This window comes from Abramis brama (assembly GCF_963993115.1).
Source record: "Abramis brama genome assembly, chromosome: 25".
Taxonomy (NCBI): Eukaryota; Metazoa; Chordata; class Actinopteri; order Cypriniformes; family Leuciscidae; genus Abramis; species Abramis brama.
In genome coordinates this window covers 23,357,442-23,381,253 of record NC_139987.1, presented here as the reverse complement: position 1 = coordinate 23,381,253, position 23,812 = coordinate 23,357,442, and the positions used below count along the sequence as shown (strand labels likewise).

Here is a 23,812-nt window from a genome sequence, read left to right as displayed (position 1 = left end):
GTAATGACACCAAAATTGTAGATACCAGTGAAAATTCACAATTCTCTACTCCAATTTCGATACCACAGCTAAAATTACTAGCCTAACTTATATAAATAAATAAAAAAATTAAGTTAACAGTCAATAATAAAATAAAAACAAATAATCAAATTAAGTTACACTTTATTTTAAGGTGTCTTTATATATTTAAGTACCGAGTAATTATAATTAACTACATGTACTTACTATAGGGTTAGGTTTTGGTTGAGGGTTAATTGCATGTAATTATGCATAATTTACTGTTATTACTACAGTAAGTACATGTAACATATGTAACAAGGACACTGTAAAATAAAGTGTTACCTCAAATTACAAGCAAAAGCACAAATAAATACAATATAACAAAGATACAAATGAAAGAAACAGTGTTTTTCAGGTAGGTCTAACACAGATATGTAATATAGTAAGCAAATGTAAAATAACACTGTATAAATTAAACATCCTTATGAAAGTTACAAAAGTTATCCAGTCTAAAGCAGTGAGTGTTTTTTAACATTAAAAACAGAGACAGCAGCTGGAAAATTAGGCTACTGTCACTTTAAGAGTGAATGTACAGATTTAATATACTGATACTGTACACATGCATTTACTTCTTAACTGTTTACATTTACTTAAGACATACTGTAACCAACTGTTTCATAGTGTACTCGCTAGTTTTTCACATCATTTTGTGTGAATTTGTCCGCTCAAGTGAAAGAGTGCTCAGTTTAGTATTTGCGTTTACTTTGTGGGCGCACACACACAACTTTCCACACAGTACGCGAGTAACGGAATGAGTTCCCTTTTGCATCGTCTTGCGGTTGAATATTGTCAAGGCTTAAACTTTTGTGACGTTGAAGCGCTGGCCCGTCAACTGTCCCGAGCGTGACATCATTCACTTTGTGCTCTCACAACATTGCATTGTAATAATTCCTAAAAATGTTATCGACCAACTGCCGAGTGACATCATTTCATATACTCGCCAATGCCGATTTTTACTGCCATTTGGTGATTGGCGAGTCTTCATTTTAGGCCCTACTCTGAAACCTGTAGCGCATATATTTATTTAATTAAATGACAACCTTTGCCATTTAATAATCGCACTAGGCCATGTTGCAATATCATTTACATTTTTATATATTGTGCATCCATAAATAAATAAATATTATTACTACTATTATTATTAGATAAATAATAATATAATCCTGTTTTTATATATATAAAAAAAAAATAAGTTTTCGTTTTTGGAAGTATATTGATATATATATATATATATATATACAGTGCTATGCATAAGTTTAGACACCCATGCTAAAGTTGACTAAAAAGAGGAATAAAAAATCATCTTTTGGAAATTGAACTTAATGCCTTAATTAATAAAATTAGGAAAAATCCAACCTTTAAGGACACCAATTTTCTTTGTGAATGAATAATGTATCGTAAATAAATAAATGTTCTTCCTAAAAATACAGGGTGCATAAGTCTGGACACCCCTATGTTAAATTCCCATAGAGGCAGGCAGATTTTTATTTTTAAAGGCCAGTTACTTCATGGATCCAGGATACTATGCATCCTGATAAAGTTCCCTTGGCCTTTGGAATTAAAATAGCCCCACATCATCACATAGCCTTCACCATACCTGGAGATTGGCATGGAGTACTTTCCATAAGATCATCTCTCAATGCAAATCAAACCAGCTATTAGGCTAACTGAAATAAAACCATGCCAATCTCTAGGTATGGTGAAGGCTATGTGATGATGTGGGGCTATTTTAATTCCAAAGGCCAAGGGAACTTTATCAGGATGCATAGTATCCTGGATCCATCAACTTTAGCATGGGTGTCTAAACTTATGCATAGCACTGTATATGAGAGAGAGAGAGAGAGAGAGAGATTTCTGTTGTCATCTGTTTGTGCGTGTGTGTGTGTGTGTGTGTGTACAGATACTACAATATAGCCCAAAAGAACATATTGGCCTATGCTATAATTATGTTTCAGCGTAGCATCTGATGATTAAAATTCTCTGAGCTTCTCCGTTAAATGTTTCAGTATTCGTGTTTTCTATTCAGTTCATTGTGCAGACCTGCTAGGGGGTATTTTTTTACTGCGCCTCTCCCCCCGTCATACCCATCAGCATGACATTACCAAAGTTTCTAGACCTCTGGAGTATTAATTGCCCCCCATTTTTTCACCCACCCAGATCCTTTCATCTTCGCCGCTATTTGCGTCAGTATCCATAGTTATTATCCTTACCACATAGCCCTTGCTCGTGCTCCTTTGTTCCTCTAATATTCCTTCTCTCTTCCTTTCTCATCATTCATTTCTCTACCTGCGATCGTTCACATTCCACACGCTCTTATTTTGGTGCTGATAAGTGAACGAACATCTCTTTGTGTAAGCTCTGTACTGGTCGTTCATTAGAATTCATTTGGAGGCATATTACCGACCGGCCGCTGAGTCTGCGAGGCTCTGGTAATGACAGGAAGAGCAAAATGCTTCTGAAACTCATTTGCATTCGTACTAAAATGATGCGCTGTGGCACATTGGGCTTCTCCATTCCCTCACTGTCATTATTGCTGCCTTCATACTCGTTGTTTTGCACTGAGATTGTTGGGACATAAGTTTCTTCATAGTTTGGAAAAGATAAATTAGATGTGCAATGAATCAGGTTTTATTGGTCTTGTCTCTTAATCAGTATCTGACACTCAGGGTTAAGGGGGCGTTTGATGAACTCTTTGTAATCGAATGTAAAATCACTACTAGTGAATACTGGCTGAACTCAGCTTATCAAAGTGCTGTCTTCTGGTTTTACATGCTGTATTGATTGTACATTTGACTGTGCTGCCTATTCATATGAGATTATATGCATATAGATCAGAAAAATTGCAAACCTAAATGAAAGAATTAAACTTTAACTAGTCCATTATATTATTTAAATTATTTATTTAGCCCAACATTATAAAATTATGCAGCATCGATTTTATTTCTCCATTTTTATGGCTAACATTAATTATTATTATTATTTATTGGGCAATTAAGTAAATTATATTTGCTTTATGTTGAGTCTACATTAATTGGGGATTTAATGTTACACTGTGAAAATTGTGAGTTTAATAAGTGACTCTTTATTCACAACCTTTATATTATAATATTTTATATTATTAATATATTAGGTCTCAGATATTGTGATATACAGTATGCTTTTGAACAGTGACAACAACATGTTAATTTGTAGGTTTAAGACTGGAAGTAAAAAGTCCTGTGAAACTGTTTAGCTACATTTGCATTATTTTCCTAATATCAATCTGACTAGACTAGACTAGACTAGACTAGAATACTTATAGAGCAAAATCTGAATTAACTTTAACTAGTCCCCCATTACTTGTGCTTGAATAATATCTCAAATCATGTGCTGGTGTGCTAGCACTTTTTTGTAAACTTTCAAACGTGTTGAAACTTTCAATTTTAGTATGGCAGACAATAAATTAGATGAAAAAACCCATAGATTTACACAGAAGGAGGGATCTATGGATTGTGGAGACTTCGAGTGAGCTCATTTGATTTGAACCATTCAATAACCACCCAAGCAACCGCATAGCAACCAAATGGACCTTGGCAACCACCTGGCAATGCCTTAACTGTTAGGCTATATAAACTAAAGACAGATCTCACACTGATGGTTTGGGTGAGTATAAATATTTCGCAAATGGACTTCGCTGAGTTAAGTGATCAAATCTGAAAACACTTCAGATCGATAAATGAACGTGGGCCTTACTCTCTTCTCCCAGTCACCATGTTCATCATTCAAAGGAAATGGTACTTTTTGGGCTATGCTGACAGCTAAAGTGATGCCTCTGACGTCTCATTTTGTTTGATAGATTGTTTGGCATCAGGAAAGCTGATCTGCATGTAAAGTTTGTCTTTCTGTGGCCTCTGTTCGAGTGCAATCTCTTGCGTGACCTTTTCCTTATTTTTTATGCCTGCTAGAAGAGTGAAGTGTCACTACGGCTATTCAATTAAAAAAAAAAAATTTGGCATTTGGCATTTGTTGATTTTAGAAACTTTGGCTGTACTGTATGTTCACACTTCAGTCTATGTGGTTCACATTCACTTGTTTTGGATGACAGTGTGAACAGCAAAAATCACACTCAATCGGACATTTTCAATTCCAATCATGGCCACTTTAGCATATGGAAATCAGATACTAATTTGATTTACGCAATTTATACGTATAAATCAAATGTTCCAAATTGCATACTTGATTTATTTTTGAATCACAAAATAATTTTGCATTTGACTGTATATGGTATTGGTCTGTATACCTTCAGGTAATTAGTTTTCTCGTAAAAACTAAGAAACTGTTTATTTATTGCAAATTTGACTCCTCTCATGTATATATAAAAAAAGAAAATCACACTTTGTTCTAATGCACCAACTGGAAATACATGTGGGCAGGACCCCTTTCCACTGATTGGTCAACCTTGGATCAAACCATGCCGTCATCAGTTGTTCCTCAGATCCGCACAACATAATAATAGTCATCCGCTGCTACAGTTGTACGCATTCTTGAAGTGTTTATTGCAACCCCATTTCATCTCTTTCTCATCAAACAACCATAACTAATGTCATGACACAAATCGTACCGGTGCAGAGCCTAGACAAGGCTTTCTTCTGTGTAAACATATAGGTTCAATATGGCTAACTATACACGCGTCAGAGAAATAGGTGTATGGAAACAGAAACTGCTCCCACATTACCCATTAGTCTATTTCTTAGTCACACTGCCTGTTTTATTTAGCTGACAAACTATCAAAATCTGTGTGGCAAAGTTGCGCAACACATCGGTCAGCGCTGAGCGAATGCATCTACATTGTATTGAACCGCAAACCAGTGTCCATTTAAGGATAAATACGCAGCAGTCATAGCTTTTGTTTTTGACAATACGCCGAGTTCATTTCATTAATATTGAGTATTAACTGATGTATCACAAAACAGTGCGTTTTATTTTCTCTGCCAACTAAACTTCCTAAGTCACAGAACCGATGTGCGACTGACTCGCTGTATAGGCACATTAATTGTTATTTCGTTCCTGAATGCACCCAAGTCTTTGAACGAATCGGTTGAGTGAGTGATTCAATACCTGTATTACACCGAAAGGTGCAATTAATGTGGTCTTTTTAACATGTTTAAAAATTAATGCGGCTGTTTTTTTTTTTTTTTATTATATTTGCAATTAAATTGTTGTATTGGGATTAATGTATTGCACTTCATAGCCCTAATATCATAATAATATTTAATGTTGTTGTATATTAGGTCTCAGATAGTGTGATACTTGCTTTTGAACAGTAGCTATGTTTCATTGTGTTAATACACTGTATTTATGCAATGACAAATAAAGATTGAATTGAATTGAATTGAATTGAATCCACCTATTTTTATGTGCATTTTGGGATATTGCATTAAAAAAAAGTCTGCATGGAAATTCAATTCCATTTAAGAAAAAATGCACATAAACTACGATGGAAACACATTTACCGAATAAATTCCTCTATGTACACCAAAAAAAAAAAAAAATCATAACTGGCATAACTGGACTAACCAGCGGACCAATCTTTTTGCACAGCATCTAAAATGCTGTTCTGGTTGTTCTGAAATGCTTGAACAAAGGCTGTCGTCAAAGTGGTTAATTACCTTCCAGAACTGTATAACACGACTGCGTTCCTGAGCAGCAGGTGTCTTTCTCCAAACGCAAGATGTCACATTTATTGCGCTTTGTCTGCACGCTCTGAGACGCAAGTAATTCATTATATATGAAAATTATTATATCGATTACAGTGGCTTTTCCTACTTTTCTTAGTGATTTTAATGCCAATTTATAAGGAAGTGATGATTTTGTTCTCTTCGACTAACTAGATGGAAACGCTGCTTTATTCGCAAATAAATATTTGCAAATTTATGCGATATTCCAATTTGGCGCACAAGTTAAATTCGCAAATTCGGATGGAAACATAGCTAGTGACAACAAAAGTTTCAATGTTAATTTGTAGATAAAAGCCTGGTCCACAACGCACGTACACTTTGTCCCGTAGATGGTCTGTTTGCGCGCTTTAACCTCGCGCACGAGCAGATCCGTTTCCTCGCTAGAGAAGCGTTCAGTTTTTCCGCTTGCAAATTCCATCCATGTGAATAGCAACTGGCTTTTAAAGGGAATGGGGTTTATTGCACATTACGCCCAAAACACACCCATTACTCATTAAGAGAATAGAGACAACCCTTTTAAACCATGCGCCGGGTGCGCCGACCATTTTCCCGTCGTTAAACTAGCAAAAGTGCGCTTGCGCGGTGCGCTTAGATTGTTAAAATTGGGCCCTGGAAGTCCACAGTATGTAGCCTTTGTTCAGATACATTTGTATTATTATCCAAATATCTGAAAAGAAACTAGAATTGAATAGTGCATCTTACATGAATTAATGAGATTTTCTCTCTCTGTGTTTTGCAGGCTAGCACTCTACGTGTATGAGTACTTGTTACATGTAGGAGCCCAGAAGTCGGCACAGACCTTCCTGTCAGAGGTGAGCCAGCGGCGGGTTTATTTAAGCTCCTGCTTATCGATGTGCCATCCAAGCACACGGCCTCGTAAGCATCGGCCCGCCCCCTGGGGCTCCAGCTAATTTAATTACACGCAGATGATATGCTGAGCAAGCAGGACACATTAGATGTTTGGTGTCCACTTAATGGGATTGGAGGAGAGTCAGTGCATCGCTGTAAAAACGACTAAATTGTTTCAGCAGAAACGCTGGAGCAGTGCTGGCATGTTGATCATCACCTCATTCCACTTTTTATGGCGAAAAGCGCATGTTTGCTTTGTTCTGTATCAGCTGCTCATCTTATTTGTGATGCAATACTTTAAGGGAAATCACAATCATTTATGCCTGAATGATTTCCTTTCAATGTCACTGAGGCATTGTGGGATTGATCTATGTGAAGGAAACCATGACATTTTGAAGCACTGCTTTGATATCTGCTTTGATATTTATAGTCTCACCATTATTTGCATATGAGTCATACACGCTTAAGAGTGCAAGCCATCTTAGAAATCACAATAATGCACTGTAAAAAAATTCTAACCTCCCCAACTCAAAATTTTCTAGTGACTGGTCACATCTAAATTTTTCAATTGGCCCAAGTGAAATTCTGTAAATTTAATTTACACATTTAATTTAATTGATTGAAAGTGACAGTAAAGACATTTATAATGTTACAAAAAATTATATTTCAAATAAATGCTGTTCTTTCAAAGAATCCTGGGGAAAAATCTATCACAGTTTTCTTAAAAATATTACAAATGTTTCAATGCACGACTGTTTTCAACATTGATAAAAATGAATGTTTCTTGAGCAGAATATCAGCATATTAGACCTCATTTTCTGGAGGGTCATGTGACTGTAGACTGGAGTAATGGGACTGAAATTCAGCTTTGATCACAGAAATAAATGACATATTAAAATATATTTAAACAAAAAGCAGTTATTTCAATTTTTAATAATATTTCACAATATTACTGTTTTATGTATTTTTGATCAAATTAATGGAATTTGCTTTTTTTTTTTAATTGCTGATAATATAAATTGTAATTGAGTTTTTCCATTAAATTAGATCTGAGATGATATTCTTTTGGATTCTGTTTTTCTGAAATTAAATTAAACACAGATTTGACAAATTTTACATTTTCAAATTACATTTGTGAACAGATGTGCATTATCCATTGACAAAGATGTTGATATATTTTGGAACTGACACAAGGGGGAATCACAACCTCGGCAAAAGTGGACACCATATTGATCAGTCAGCCTGGCTGAGTACAAAAAAAAAAACATGCTGATGGACATTTAATGAAAGGAAAGTCTATTGAACAAGGTTTACGGTGGGTTTTTTCTCCTTTCTTTCCAGATAAGATGGGAGAAGAACATAACGTTAGGAGAGCCTCCAGGATTCCTACATTCATGGTGGTGGTAAGATTCACAGGGCCCTATCTTGCACCCAGCGCAATTGACTTGTACACAATTGACTCCAAAACACCGACGCATGTATCATTCCTATTTTGCACTTTTCCCTCCACAGACGCACGTCGGTTAACTAAGAAATATACTTGCGCTCCCCGGGGCGGTTTAGTGCAAAGAGGAGGCGTGTTCAAACGTTCCCTGATGCTATTTTGCAGGTTTAGAAAACAATTCCACCACTGACCGAAAAAAAAACAGTTTAAAGTCAGTGGCGCGTTGCGCATGTTATTCATATGCTATTTTAAGGGCCATAATCAATGTAGCGTGTGCACAACGCGCATACACTTTGATTCTCTCATCTACACACAGACGCAGCAGTTATCATTTTTGCAAATCATACATTATTACGATAGATAGATAGATAGATAGTTTATTATAAAAGCATACATCTAGCTTACACATTTTCCCAAATTATCATACGCCTGCAACCGAAGTTAATTTGGGTGTGTTTCTCCATCCCCAACGGCCCTGACGAGAACACCGGTCTCCTCGGCTGTGAACTGCTCCTGGCGTGCGCCTGGCAAATCCGCCGTTATAATAGGAATCTGCTATAGAACAAGCGCGCCTGCTCTTAAAGGGAATGTGAGATGACGCTCTGATTGGTTTATTTCACGTTACGCCCAAACCACACCTATGAATAATGAAGCTACTTCAGACCAACCCATTTTAGATTTGCGTCGGGCGCAAGAGTCATTTATCCCGCCGGTGTAATAGCAACACCGCCCAAGACCCGCCCACAAAGTTACTTGCGTTTTGCGCTTGATACTTGCGTTTCAGATCGTTAAAATAGGGCCCACAGTGTTAAATGTTTCTCATGTGCTAATGTGTTGTTCATGGCTACTGCTTAATTCATCCTTGTGTGTTTTGCAGTGTATTCTGGGATTTGTATTGTGCAGCACCTGAAAGGAGAGAAACCTGTGAGCATTCCAGTGAAGCCAAGGCATTCCATGACTACGTAAGTCACTCTCACAGTGGATTTATGGCTGAATGAATGGTGTGGTGTAGTACTTAAAGCTCAGATAGATAGATAGATGGATGGATGGATGGATGGATGGATGGATGGATGGATAGATGGATGGATGGATAGATAGATAGATAGATAGATAGATAGATAGATAGATAGATAGATAGATAGATTTACTTCACAATGCAAATGGTATTTCCCATGAGGCCGTAGTGCTTCAGTGCAGTGATGTTTGTGCTTCTGAAAGGCTTTATTCTTTGCAGTGTGCTTCTGAGTAAGAACAAATGCTGCTGAGTCTTACAGGAAGGAAGTGTGATTCAGTTTCCCGTGTACCTCGGGCTTCTGGTCACCTTAACTCTCGCAAACAAGAGCACACGGGACCTAAAGTTCTCCTCGTTTCACCTTGGAGGGAGATGTAAACGTTCAATTATAGACACGCTTTCTTTTACCCAAACACACTGTCTGCTGTAGCGCACACCTCAAAAGCGCAGTTTAGAAGACGAGTAAAGAGCGCAGCGATGCCGAAGATCACTGGTTTGGCCCCAAAACTCATTTCTCTTTCCAGCACCAATTAGCTGAATTTCCTCTGAGAGCGTCTGGAGTTGTAGGCACAACAGGAGTAATTACAGAGAGAGCTAGATTGTCAAACGAGAACATCTCCATCCAATACATCGGCTGCTCACTGGGACTAATTGCCAATGTACAGCAAATACACTTTGCAGCTATAATGCACTTTGCAGCTATGACTGTAGTTTTAAAAAATCTAAATTGATGAAGTTTATGAATACGTGTTTCTGGTTCAGTATTTTATCAAAATGTGAAGGTATTTTGTATGTTGTTACAAATCCTTTTTCTGACTCTATTATGACGCTTAAAGGGATGGTTTGGAGTAATTTCAACCTAGGGTCCTTTGCACCATGACCTCGAGCCAAACACCCCCTCAGAAGCTTTTTTTCCCTTGGCCGAACATTATTAAAGTTAGAGCTTATTTAGAGATATCAGCCGAATGGCTTAGTGCAGGCGCTAATGGATCCTATGATGTATCTCATAAATTACCCCACTAATAATGCCCAGAATGGTACCAGACTTCTACAGTAGAACAAATAGGTTCTGTACTCATAAAACGAGGCATTGTAAAGTTTGTAAGTACATCAGGAGCTACCGCTAATGCTACCGCTAATCTGGACGTCGACATCACTTCTGTGATTTGGGAAAAGCCCGTAAAAGTCCTGGAAGAAAGCGATGCATACTCCTGATGTACTTACAAACTTTCCAATGCCTCGTTTTATGAGTACAGAACCTATTTGTACTACTGTAGAAGTTTGGTACCATTCTGGGCATTATTAGTGGGGTAATTTATGAGATACATCATAGGATCCATTAGCGCCTGCACTAAGCCATTCGGCTGATATCTCTAAATAAGCTCTAACTTTAATAATGTTCGGCCAAGGAAAAAAAGCTTCTGGGGGGTGTTTGGCTCGAGGTCATGGTGCAAAGGACCCTAGGTTGAAATTACTCCGAACCATCCGTTTAATGCATATATACACACACACTCATACACTAGCACTCAAAAGTTCTGAGATTTTCCAAATATTTTTGAAAGAAGTCTCTTATGCTCAACAAATCGGCATTTATTTAACCAAAAATAATAGTAAAAACAGTAATATTGTGATTTCTTAAAAAACTTTTTTTTATAAATCTTAGTACATTTAAGTCTTTTTTATATATATTTTAAAATGTAGTTTATTCCTGTGATTCAAATCTGAATTTTCTAGTCTTCAGTGTCACATGATCCTTCAGAAATCATAATAATATGCTGATTTTCTAATCAAGAAACATTTCTTATTAATATCAATGTTGAAAAGTTGTACTGCTTAATATTTTTGAGGAAACTGAAATTTATTCAGGATTCTTTGATGAATAGTAAGTTAAAAAAAAACAGCATTTATTTGAAATATCTTGATTGTCACTTTTGATCAGTTTAATGTATCCTTGCTGAATTAATATCTTAAAAGCATTTTTTCCAAAACATTTGTTTCTGATTAAATATCCTGTTTCACTCCAAAATTACGAAAATAAAGTGGGTAGTGAACGCCGTTTCACATCGTCTTGCAGATGTTGCTTGATTCTGTTTGGGCTGCGTGGCACATGTGCTTCGTTTTCCCGGCAATGTAATAAACTTGCACAAGGGAGTTGTTCGCATCCTAATTCGGAGGATATCAGAGGCTCAGGCAGACGTGCAGTGCCATCCTACGTGCCAGCGTCAGTGCAGTGGCTTTTGTGCTAAGAATAAAAGCCATAGCAAGAGGGAATAAAGCCCTCATTCCTTCCCTCTCACCTCTCCTCATCCTCCCTCAGGGAGCGCTCGTTTCTGAGAACACTTCCAAAGAGAGCTTCCTAGAGGTCACTTTCCAAGACAAGGTCAAAATGTCACCTCTCTCCATGAGTGCGATGGGATGGTTCTCCCTCCGGCTGTGGTTTTTCACTGGCTGTGTTCGCAAGGGCATACTAGCATACTGATTATTAGGAAATGTGTACTGGATACTACTGTGTCTTAATGGATAATATGGGATGATAAACATTTCAGAGTGCTGTCCACTTACAGTATATCTCAGAAATACATTTACATTGTGAATATATTATTATTTTACATTTTATATATAAAATTTCATAAAGGGTTTGAAATTAACACCCGCCAACCCGCCAAATGCATGTAAAAATGAACTGTGGCGGGTAACGCTGTCAAATCACTAATTAGGCGTGTTACTTATTATGTTTACTCACTTTGTTGGGGAAGTTCGTGTAAGCCAAATCTGCTCAGATTTAGTGCAAGTACTCAACTCGTGAGTCATCATGATATATTAAATATAGCATATTGCGCAGAATCAGCTCATATCTGGCTTACTTGTACATGCACATCATCACTATGCAACAAATAACTGTGCGCTTGTTCATTTGCATTGCAGATTAAAAAGCACTTGGTTAACAGAAAAGACATTGTTATTTTCCAACATCCTACAATTTTTTTTTTATGTTCTTTGTACTGAATTGATCTGTCCACCTAAAACACATTTTGGGTGATGAGGATGAAAGAGGAGGGGAGGAGATGGCTGGATGACTGGATTTTGTTTGAATAAGAAATTAATGTATATATAGCTATATATATATATATATATATATATAGCTGTGACGTAGTTAAGCTGGTTCATATCTTTTCTTTTTTTTGGCTAGTAGAAGCTCTGAATGGCCTGTAACTTAAAAATTAAGTAGCCAAATTGACCGGTGAGTGAAAAAGTTCATTTCAAACCCTGAGATCATATATTATATAAAAATAACTTTTTAAATAACTTTTTAATAAAGTTTTGTGTATAAAGGAAAAATGTCATAATTTACAGATTGTAAATCAGTATAATTCTCAGATGCATTTTCTCTTTACAATTGATATTAAAAACGTTCATATTTATACAGCAGAAATAGTATGAATAGCATGGAAGTATGCTATTTTGAACATGACATGTTTTGCTTTCTCATTCTGGGTCTTCTGCTTTTTGGCCCTCGGATGGCTTCCTCCATAGCTGAGGTCTTTGACCCGGCCTCGCATCAGTTCATTTTCAGCATAATGACTTCTCTGTCGGTGGTCACGTTAATGGAGTTACTATAAAACCATACACTGACATGGCGGCCGAGTCTGTTCTCCCTCATTACACCGTGTCACTGTGTTCGTTTGGGCTGTCGGGGAGTTCTAATGCACTCCGAGGGTCCTGCGAGTGGTGTTGAATGCCATGCTAATTGATCCACAGGCAGATATAAGAGTTTAATGCGATCTGCTCAAGACTAATGTCCCATAAGGACGCTGACGCTGGTTTCCTCTTCGCGATAAGAGCCAAGTGTGTGGTTGTCATATCCAGGCACAGGCCCTTGGATGCTCCTGATACTGCTGTTGCTCGGGGATGTGCGTCACACGAGCTAGCAGAAGATATGTCAAGGCGAACCCAGAGAGCAAAGGAGCCTGGACGTCCCCAGTTTCATTCATTATTAGCACATTAATATAACCTGTATTCATCCTGGCATCCATTCTCATGGTCACTTCATGATAGTAAAGTCGATTGGGATATGTAATATGATCTTGCTAATGCTTAAATTGGAAACGGTTTTACTTCTTATCCCAACAAAATGTGATCTTTGGAAACCTAATTTGGTTTTCCATTGATTGACCACAATCATATAAACGGTAGGGAACTCATTTCTTAAGTGACGGTGGATCATCTGAAATATGTGTTTATGTCATGACGGCCTCTAAAAGCTTTCTGGTGGCATTGCTTAACATCATGCCGCTTCTATTGCAGTTGTACAGATAACTGACCTCTATTGTAGGTTGAATGTATTTTTGTATATAGAGACCGTTTCAGTTACATTCTTTTTTCTAGGGCTGAGAAAAGTAGCATTATTTGTAGAATTAGTCACGATTATTCACAGAAATCTTATTTTATTTTATGTAATTTCATTGTATTGATAGCCTTATGTTGTAGTATCAGAATTGTGAAAAAATTCAGAATTTAAGAATTGACGACTTTTCAATTCATGAATTGGAATTTGAATCGAATTGTCCGCACCACACAGGAAGTTGAATTGGACGTAAATTACGTGGAATTTACAATCCAGAGAAATTCAACAGAAAATTGCATTCTGGGAAACTATTTGTTCTTCCACCCTGTTTTATTCCATAAATGTGTTGAATGTATATATGTAAATAATAAACATTTACTATTTTTAAATTAAACAAATTTTTGTGACATTTTGAAACTTCAAACTGTCTGAAGCTTTCAGACAAGGCATAGTTTCATCTTTAAAAAAAAAAAGTCTTTAATCATTTTTCTTCTTAAAAAAATACAATTCTACACATTTTTTTTTTTTATTCTACTTCCTTAAATTCAGTTTGCATCCTGTTTGCTACATCAGTTAAAATTAAGTTAAAATTCAAGAACTGAAATGAAACTGGTCTTGATTCAATTGTAAATGGCACACAATCTTGATAAACAAATACCAAACCAAACGCCGTGCTACAAATAATCATCTTTTAAATCATGATTTACCACTTCATCTCTTTAACCAACTGGGATTTGCATCTGTCTTTGTCCAGACGCTGTATATGGTTCATGCTACCAGTGCCAGATGGGTGTTTGAGCTGTGGCCTAACATTGAGCTTTGGTGCTTATGTGGGAAATCCTCACTATGGTTTCCTATGCTTTTCTGTCCTCATTCTTCTGTTCTGTTGATTCAAAAGTGTCCAAAAGTGTCCAAAAGTGTGAAAGCAATGGGGATTTGATGCCCGTCACATGCAGACTGTCTGGATTTGCACCAATGGAGTATGTGTTAAACCTCTTACAATCTGCTTTTGAAGTCTGAATGTAAATCATATATGGTTTGGTTCGGCATGATCAGTCAGTTTTCCACATCCTTTTGAGTTTTAAGATTCTGGGAGGTTCCTTCCCATCTTAAACAGCTGGCTGCTCAAACCACAGCTTTCAAAAGACCCCCACAATAAAGTCAACTTCTGCACAGATCAAAGTCGATGTGCAGTCTCTTTACCCCAAGCATCCTCATCGGGGTTTTTTTTCTCCACGGATTAAAGTCTGGCAGGGAGATCGGGCCTCCACAGTATTCATGGCTTTGTCGTGGGCTTTGGGAAGGGGACAGACAAGTCTTTGGGATAAGCTTCATCGCTTTCTCTTTCGGCACCTCCAATCGAGGGCTTCTTGAGGGGGCCGGAAGAAGGCTGTGTGGCGTGGTTGTTTCCCCAGCATTGGGCTCTCCGTCTCTGGGTTTGGCTGTGGTGAGCGGCCCTGTTCTCTGGAGCAGCACTAAAGCTCACAAGCCTGCGCTAGCCAGCACTCAGCTTCCTAATAAGCAGGAGAATTGCAGATTGAATTGCTCCCAGTTTCCTGTTGGGCTCATGTTGCCGTGATTTTAACTGGATTAAGACGCAAAAAAACCCGGCCTGTTCCGAGACACGCGTTTCGGACACATTTGCTTTGAGTGCACGGCCACCCTTGTAATACGATTTCCGAATGGCCTGACTTTCTTTTGATTGTTGTTAAAATGCTTTCTACATTACAAGTGTTCTTCCTCTCTTGGCATTATGCATCAGATGCGATTGTCACACACACGATCCCAGATATGCATTTAGTCTTTATGTCTGATTGCACACTTTGAAATTCAGGATATACTCAGCTTAATGAAAAAGGGTGATTTCTAAATGGCTTAAATGTTACTGTGCCATAAGCACTTGTATTTAAGGATGTACAGATACTACAATAAATAAGTTCTTACCGTATTCTAGGATTGGTAGTATTTTTGTAAAAAATCTGAAATTGAAAGAAGTATTTATTTATCCGACAATCCGTCCCTCCCTCGCATAGGAATACCTGGAAATTAGTAACTTGATTCAGTTGTTTTTTCTTGTTCTTGTTTCTTCCTTTGTTTAATTATTATTTTACCAGTATTGAATAATTTCTTGACCATATTGTTTACTTAACAGAGAGATACTTGGAAGACTACATGCCAAAATTTTATTTAAAGGATTAGTTCACCCAAAAATGAAAATTCTGTCAGTAATTACAATATTTCTATCAATATTTAACTCAAATAATAATGTAAATAGCTATATATTAATATTATTTATAATAATATTATAACTAAAATAAAAAAATACAATAAAATATTATTTTTAAAAATATGTATGTTTTATATATTAATGTTAGCTACAGTATAATTAATACAAATTACTTTTTTATTAAAATATATATATTATAGTGTTTATTCATATTTTGAACTTTTAATATTTTTTATATTTATTTTTAGCTTTACTTTAGTTTTAGTAATTGTAATAATTTGTTAAACTTATTGTTAAACTTATCTTATTTCAGATAGTTGCGAAAGGCAATACTTCTGTGTTTAAGATTTTTACGTTTAAGTTTTTCATCTAATATATTTAATTTGATTTCAGATTCATTTCAATTAACAAAAACAATTTTTAGTGTTTTTTTTTAGTAAACAATAACCCTGGTTTGAATGCATATTAGATTTTGTAGGTAGTATCCTACTTTGTATATAATTGTAGCCAACCTACTTGTATTTGAAACATTTAAAATTAATGATTTTGAAATTTGAAGGGTTTCAGGTTGTTGCTGTAATGTTTTCTGGGCAGAAGAAGCTCTGAAACTTTTGCTGCAGTGTTTGAATGAGACATGTCAGTTGGCGGTACGAGGTATTTGAGGTTTGGCTGCCTCTGCCTGTGTAAATGATGAATGAGCAGCGAGTCGGGGAGCTGAGGAAGAGGAGGCAGGCGGCCACTCACTGCCTGACAAGCTCCTTCATAATGCAGGATAGGGATGCCGAATGGGATTTGGGAAATGCAGGTGGTCTTTTCTTCTCTCTCTAAATTTTTTTTCTTTCAGCGATGAAGAAGATTTATTTTTAATGTTTCGGGAGCAAGAGCTCGCCCAGAAATGAAGAATTAAATATATAAAATATATATAATAAAATCCCCCACTTCAGTGAAATCTTCTCCGGCTACACTAACGTGAGCTGAAGTGGAATAGAGAGATGAGAAGCCGATAGATGGGAGTTCATAATTTTGCATATGCTTTGAATAAATTTGCATCCAATAACACCATTGGCTCATCTAAAGCTCGCTTTCCATAAGTGAATACTTAAAATTGGATATAGTCCTTAAAATCAAAAGGCAGATTGATGCTATGTGTTTTGACTTGACCTCACCTTTGTAAAGTTATTCTGTACTTGTTAGTAGTGTTTGCTAAGGCAAGTGTCACTATTACTTATATTTCTTCAGACACCATTTACTTTTAAAATCTAGTTTTATTATTATTAAGCATATTAAGTATTTATTCTACATTTGAGTTCTTGAATTTGTGTATTTGAAATTATTTTCATAGCCTTTGGCTATTCGTTCAGTGACGGTGCATGATTCAAGGCATCTTTTGTGTGTCGCCCCCAAAACATCTCCAGGAGGCCCTGCTGAATTAATTAGGCATCCAATTAGTGAGAGTCTGCATATTAATCAAAGCAGGATATGACACTGAACAGATTTCCATTGATGAGTGTTATGATTGTGACATTAATGATCATAATGACATCAGAACGTTGAGTTATAAGAGTCATCGCATGACGCACAGGCACAAAAATGCCTGAAAACAAATCCACAACTGCTGTCTTAATGACATGCATTTACTTCTGTATCAATGATGGCACAAGCTTTAGTCAAATGATTAAATCGAGTGTTTATTGTTGGACTTTGTGTTCGTGTTTATGGTGCATTGTACTTTTGCGTTAACGTCAAATGTCAAATTGCGTTGTGTTAATTTATACTCACACTTGTTTCCAGTATGAACTGTTTGTAATTCCTGCCAATGGCAGGTCAATAGAGAAATTATACCGGCCATCAATTTTTTAAAACAATTTTTTTTACATATCATGAAAATAATGTTGAAAATTAAATATGGGAAAATGAATTTAAGTTTGGTTTTGTTGTAGGAATATTCTACATATGTGGCAGTTCTTGAGGGAAAAAATTGGCAGTCTAGATGAACTTATGATAAATAATTTATTTTTATTTTTTTTACAAACATGCATGTGACAAGTTTCATGTCTGACCTGTCATGCTCTCCTCAGCATGTTAGGAACGCACATCATCTGCCGTAATCCAGGGAATTAGCTGACAAATTGTGTTTACACACCTTTATATAACCATGTGAGTGTGTGTGTGTGTGTGTGTGTGTTACACACAGTACTATGTGTCTATTGTCGGATTTGCTTGTTTGGGTATGTTTATATTTTTATGCACTCACATTGTGTAAATGTCACCTTTGCCTGTGTCCGGCCTCTCTCTCTCTCCGCCACGGCAGGGTTATTCCGGAGTCAGTCAGAGATACCTCGGATCAGCAGAGCCTCGTGGGAGGGATTGGGACTCAGAGACGTGGATGTAATGATTTTGCATTTCTGAGGCCATGTTCTCTTTGATAGATCAGTCTGTCAGAAACTTAGGCCAGTGACACGGCGATTTCTTGTCCTCCTCTCAAACATCCTCAGAGAGCAAAAGAAATCAAATCAATCATTCTTAAGAAACGTCCCGTTCTTCCTGATTACCAATGTTTTTTTCCCCCATGCATATATTTATTAAGAATAACACAGATTTTTTGCAAGCTGACATAAATCAGACGTAATCTTTATATTAAATATTTGTTGCATTGCTATACTATGTTTTTGTGCATTTCTTAGGCTGTTCCGATTGGTTGCTGGGGGTTATGAGCAATAGTAATGGCGAGGCATCACTGATAAACTCCTAAGTAACTTTCGCATTAATTGCAAAATTGCTGTGGCTTGCCGAAGTTCGTCTTTCTGGCAGTCGCAGGGATGCTGTGCTCAGTGGTTAAGATTAGGGCTGCCGGCAGGTGCTGTAGCTTGTGTACGCATTAAAAACAGCCCTTTTTCCATCTGCACCCATTTACTTCTAATCTACAATCTAAGTAATCTGGCATTCTGTCACAGATACAATTCCAGTCTATTCCAGTCGATACTCCATTCCTGCATCATGTGCCCTGGAAATGAGCTGTTCGCTGTCTAGACTTCTGCACTTTCAGTAACACAATTGCTGCTCTGTTTTTCCCGCTATATACTGTAAAAATAAACTATTACAATCAGTTCATCTTGCTTTTTAGTATGCTGTTTAATGGTTTGGTCAGACCTAATTTAGAAAAATAATAATAATGTACCATTGGAAGAAAAAAACTCAAATGAGATCTCCTTCATGTAACATATTAATTGCTTCTCCATGACTGCTGGGAGATTTAGGGTGTGTTCACACTTGGCATGTTTGGTTCGATTAAAACGAGCCCTGGTGAGATTGCTCTGTTAGTGCGGTTCATTTGAATAAGTGTGAACGCCATCCCTATGCCTTTTAGCCTGGGAAAACCCAGACAAACTTCCGGCAAATTTAGATTTGCTCTGCAAGTAGTCTGGCAAAGAGCCCATTCAAGCCGATTTCTAATCCGTCCAAATCAAGGCACCAATCAGAAACGTTGAGGCGGGCTTTACACGATGACGATCGCTCTGATTGGTTTTAGGTCTATCCAATTGCGCCCAGAGGCATTTGAGTGACGTCCACTCCGTTGGTGAAGCGCAGCAACTTTTAAATGCATTATTATATTCAAATTCCAAACACATGAGGACAGTCTCCATGAAAGACCCACTGGCAGATGAACGTGCTACTACATTTCTCTCCGAAACGGTAGGAAATTAAATTAGATTTAATAGAGGATTTTAACTGTGACAAGATGATTGACAAGGCAGTTTAAGTGACAGGATGCACGCGACAGATCCGTCCGATAAAGATGACGAAGTAGTATGTCCCAAAGCTTGCCTACGTTTTTGCTACACATTCAAAAGTAAATACCTTTTCTTCACAAAAAGAGTTCATACTTTTATGGCGTAGTGTAACTTAGGCGAATTGGGACGCAGCATATGGCTTTACACGATGACGATCGCTCTGATTGGTTTTAGGTCTATCCAGTTGCGCCCAGAGGCATTTGAGCGACGTCCGTTGGTGACGCCCCTTTGGAAATGAGTTATTAATGAAGCTTTGCCAGACCATAACTCAGTTACTACTGAGAATGGTCTGGTTTTAACCAGGCTATATGCCTTTAGGTTTGGTGTTAAAATACAAATGTGAATGCTAAGCAGACCAGGACTAAATGACGTTTTTTTTGGTCTGGACCAAATGAACCAAGCTAACCGAACTACAAGTGTAAACACACACCCTTAAATGAAGAGCAAATTCAAAATGTATTTTTATTTTTTATTTCATTTGATTTTGTAGCTTCACGGATCTTTATCCTGAGAAATATGTGACAATAATTTATTATTTTCTTTTTTTATTAATATCTCATTTAATTTTGTAGCTTCACAGATTTTTATCCTGAGAAATATGTGACATTAGGCCTACTAATTCATATAATTTTTTATTATTATTATTTCTATTTTATTTTTGCCCTTACAATTACTATTCTTGGCTGAGAGTTTTCCAAGAAATTCTTCCTGTAGTCAAAGATCTCAATATAAAGTTCGCTATTTCTCATCAAAATCTTCTGTGCAATCTACATTAATTTTATAGCTCTTAATTCATACTGTATGTGAACAGTTGTTTCATTTATGATTATCTTTTTACTTCTAAGCTTAGAAGAAATGAATTTTAGACATAAAAGAAACATGATAAATATATTAGGTCTCCTGAGCAATGAAAGAGCAACCCTGAGCGATAAAGCTTTTCTCTGGGTGCTGCTTTTTCACACACACATGTAGAAACTGAGAACGAGGAGGCATATCTAAGAGTTAATGATATTTACTGAAGCAGTTTAACAGGCCGGCAGCAGTAAGACAGGCCAGCAGCCTTGAGCGACATCCAGACCTCTGATGAACTGATAAAACACTGGAGTGCACATTCACGCTGGCGCCGAAGAAGACACAGCCTTGCCATGCAGACGTGGCCAGACCCACAAGCCACAACAGCACCATGAGCTCATGCTGCGGAGAATGGGACAGGCCCGTTTGCTGACTAACAGCACCAGAGATGAACTGGAGAAAAGTGTGGGGGAACCAGGGTTATGGGGTATATCTGCAGGACTGGATAACTCTCATCTTGTGTCAGGCTGGTTTTTTATAGAACAGTTCACTGAGGTCAACGTGAGTTTAATCATATCGGAGGGGTGTGTATCATTTTCCGTTGAGCCAAATACGACCCCACCCTGCTCTCACCCCACATGGCCTCTGTTGCAGTCGCTGACAGAGGTCACACCCTTCAGTTACACCCTTAAATGTCACATTTATCTCAGATGTTTCTCTTTAAATTTCTTAGGAAAGACACAAGTACACCAATGAGAAAATCGCTGATGTATAGTAAAGGTGCAGTCAGAAGTCAAAGTGCAGATTTACACAGAAGCCCGTTGTGAAATTCACATTACAACATTAAACGTGACCGAACCTTAAGTGCATAAAGCTATAAAACGAACGTGGAGTGCATAGCTCAGATTTATTTGTTCTAAATGAGAAATATTGAGATGTTGAGGAAAATCTGAGCACAGAATGAAACATTATTGAGACATCTGTTGAAACTAGATCATCTGCAAAGCATACATGTCTTGTCTATTAAAGACATCTAATTTGTGATTTTTATTTCTTACGTTGATTTGTCAGAGTTCAACCTTTACCAACCTCCTTGCGACCACAAAGTGATTGTGATGAAAGCCAAGACAAGCAGCTGGTGTTGTCAGCAACCACATGACGGCTTTGTTGTGGTCACGCGTGTGTGATAGCATGTCAACATGTACGTTCAGCCTGGCAGACGACACTGTAATACTTTGGTGTAATTGCTGTAGTCAGATGGAGGAGTTTCGACACAGTGTGGTTTATTCCAGGCGAGCGCTTGGATCTCATTCCTCGCGTAGCGTTGGTGGACCTCCAGGGAGGTGCAGTGCGCTGGAGCCGTTTCCTAGGCAACCTTTTTTTTTTCCATCTGGGCTTTGAAATGAGGACCTGATGTGATTGTTAGCAGCTTGGGCTTGTGCCATTAAGTATGCAGCTCTATCTTAGCCTTCACTTCCCTGAAACTCCATGACATCACCGATTCCCACGACTGGCATATCATCTGATGGACACACATTAGCGCTCCGTCAATAGAAAATATGCTTACGTAAGCGGTTTGGTTATTCATAATACATTTATTCCGTTTTGTTGGGAAGCCAAGTATATAGTACACAATGTTTTGATACTACTGCCTTGGCTTTTTGAAATTATGCTTTTAATGGCACTAGTAATCATTTTAATAGGTTGTTTGTAGTATGTTTTGAGTGAAGTACATAATTATATTCTGCCTTCTCGCGTCAGCTACAATCACTACCATTTCAAGCAAGCATCACTTTTACTATTGCTCATGGCGGACGATAAACTGGACAAAGTCTACAGGCTGGACCCAAGTCATATCTAAGGTCCAGAACACCCTAGCAACCATTCAACAACATGCCACAAAACACTCAAAACACCTTAGGATTGTGATGGTGAGTTCCTCTCATGATTGCTTCAGAAAATGGGGGAAAATACAAAATTTACATTACAAATGTTATTCTTGTAGCTGTTTATCTGAAAATGGCAGCATCTGTGTCTCCAGTACAGGAAGTGTGTATACTTAGCCCAGACATTGACCTCTTGTTTTCTGTCTCTTAAACGTTTCCTTGTTGTGTTTGGATAGTTGATAGCAACTTGCTTACTGTTGTTTTTTCTATTGACATGCAATATAACAGTGGGTGGCATTTATTGCATGTGTGTATTCTGTGCAGGGGCCATATTTTACTACATATTTCTTTTTGTAGCATTTTTAGCAAGTTTTGGTTTTATATAATCATGTTCAACCTTCTCTCTGACCCTTAGAAATATACAGGCTGTTTTTGCTTCTGTACTATTTAATGGTCTCTGTTATGAATGGTTGACCTCTTCAGATAAATGATTAACAACGCCCCCACTAAAGCTGATGAATACGGTATGTGTGTTATCAGGGGTTTAACTGTAAGGTTTTTTTTTGACAGATTTTTACTTGCCTTACCAACATTTTCACTCTCCCTAATTCAAAAAGTTATGAATGTGAAATTATTTTGAATTACATTTAAGTAAATGTTGCATTTCTAATTTTGTTTATTTATTATTTAATATTTATTTATAATTCAAATTATTTAAAGAATTAAAAATTCATTTTTTAAATGAAAAAATGATTTGGACTTGGAAGAATGTGACGAGAAATGTTTGAATTCATTTTGAGACATTGAGGAAAATCTGAGCACATAATGAAATATTAAGACTGATATGTTGAAACTTTAAAGGGATATTTCACCCAAAAATGTTCTTACTACACTGTAAAAAATTTCTAACCCTCCCAAATCAAAAATTTCAAGTGACCGATAACATCTAAATTTTTCAATTGGCCCAAGTGAAATTCTTGTTGCAATAGTCTGTTAACATTGGCTCAATGAGAAATAATACGTCAGACTAATTGAAAAATTTAGATGTTATCGGTCACTTGAAATTTTTGACTTGGGGATGTAATTTTTTTTTACAGCGTACTTCCATAGTAGGAAACAAAATAAATATGGAATGGAAGTCAATGTTCTTCAGAATATCTTCTTTTGTGTTCAACAGAAGAAAGAAACTCATACAAGGTTCGAGGCCGAGTAAATGATGAGTAAATGATGACAGAATTTTAATTTTGGGGTCCGTTTAAATGATTTTTGAAAAATACATCAATTGTAAATGTTAAATATAAAATAAATAAATAAATGAAAATCAACATGTATAAATAAATCATTATTTTTATTATATATTTTTCACATTTTTTTTAATCAAATGTACAGTTTTCTTTACAAAGACAATTTGCAACAATAATTTGCTATCAATGAAAATAACACAGTTTTAATAATTATAAAAGAACTCTGGAACTTCTGGAATATGATGACATTCATGGCAAAATATTGCTATTTACAACCCATTCTTACTGATGCTAACAAAACCATTACAAGTCATTTGAATTTTGACAAAACTTCTACGTCAGCCATTGAAGATTATTTTACCTTGCTGACAAGTTTAAAAAGTAGACAAGCAGAATTCACAACCAAACGTCACAAAAAAACTAAAGTAGTAAATCATTTTTTTTT

The 23,812-nt window shown here is 36.9% G+C and overlaps 1 protein-coding gene across 4 annotated transcripts in view; it reads left to right on the top strand.

Moving 5' to 3' along the window:
* The window catches only part of ssbp2b (single stranded DNA binding protein 2b), a 125,233-nt gene that overhangs the window by 18,081 nt on the left and 83,340 nt on the right, over nt 1-23,812 (top strand). For all 4 annotated transcript variants that reach the window (XM_084103887.1, XM_084103885.1, XM_084103888.1 and 1 more), the window contains 3 exons: nt 6,517-6,589; nt 7,968-8,029; nt 8,948-9,032. In XM_084103887.1, coding sequence (XP_083960013.1) covers nt 6,517-6,589; nt 7,968-8,029; nt 8,948-9,032 — 220 coding nt within the window. The remainder of the gene's footprint in view (nt 1-6,516; nt 6,590-7,967; nt 8,030-8,947; nt 9,033-23,812) is intronic.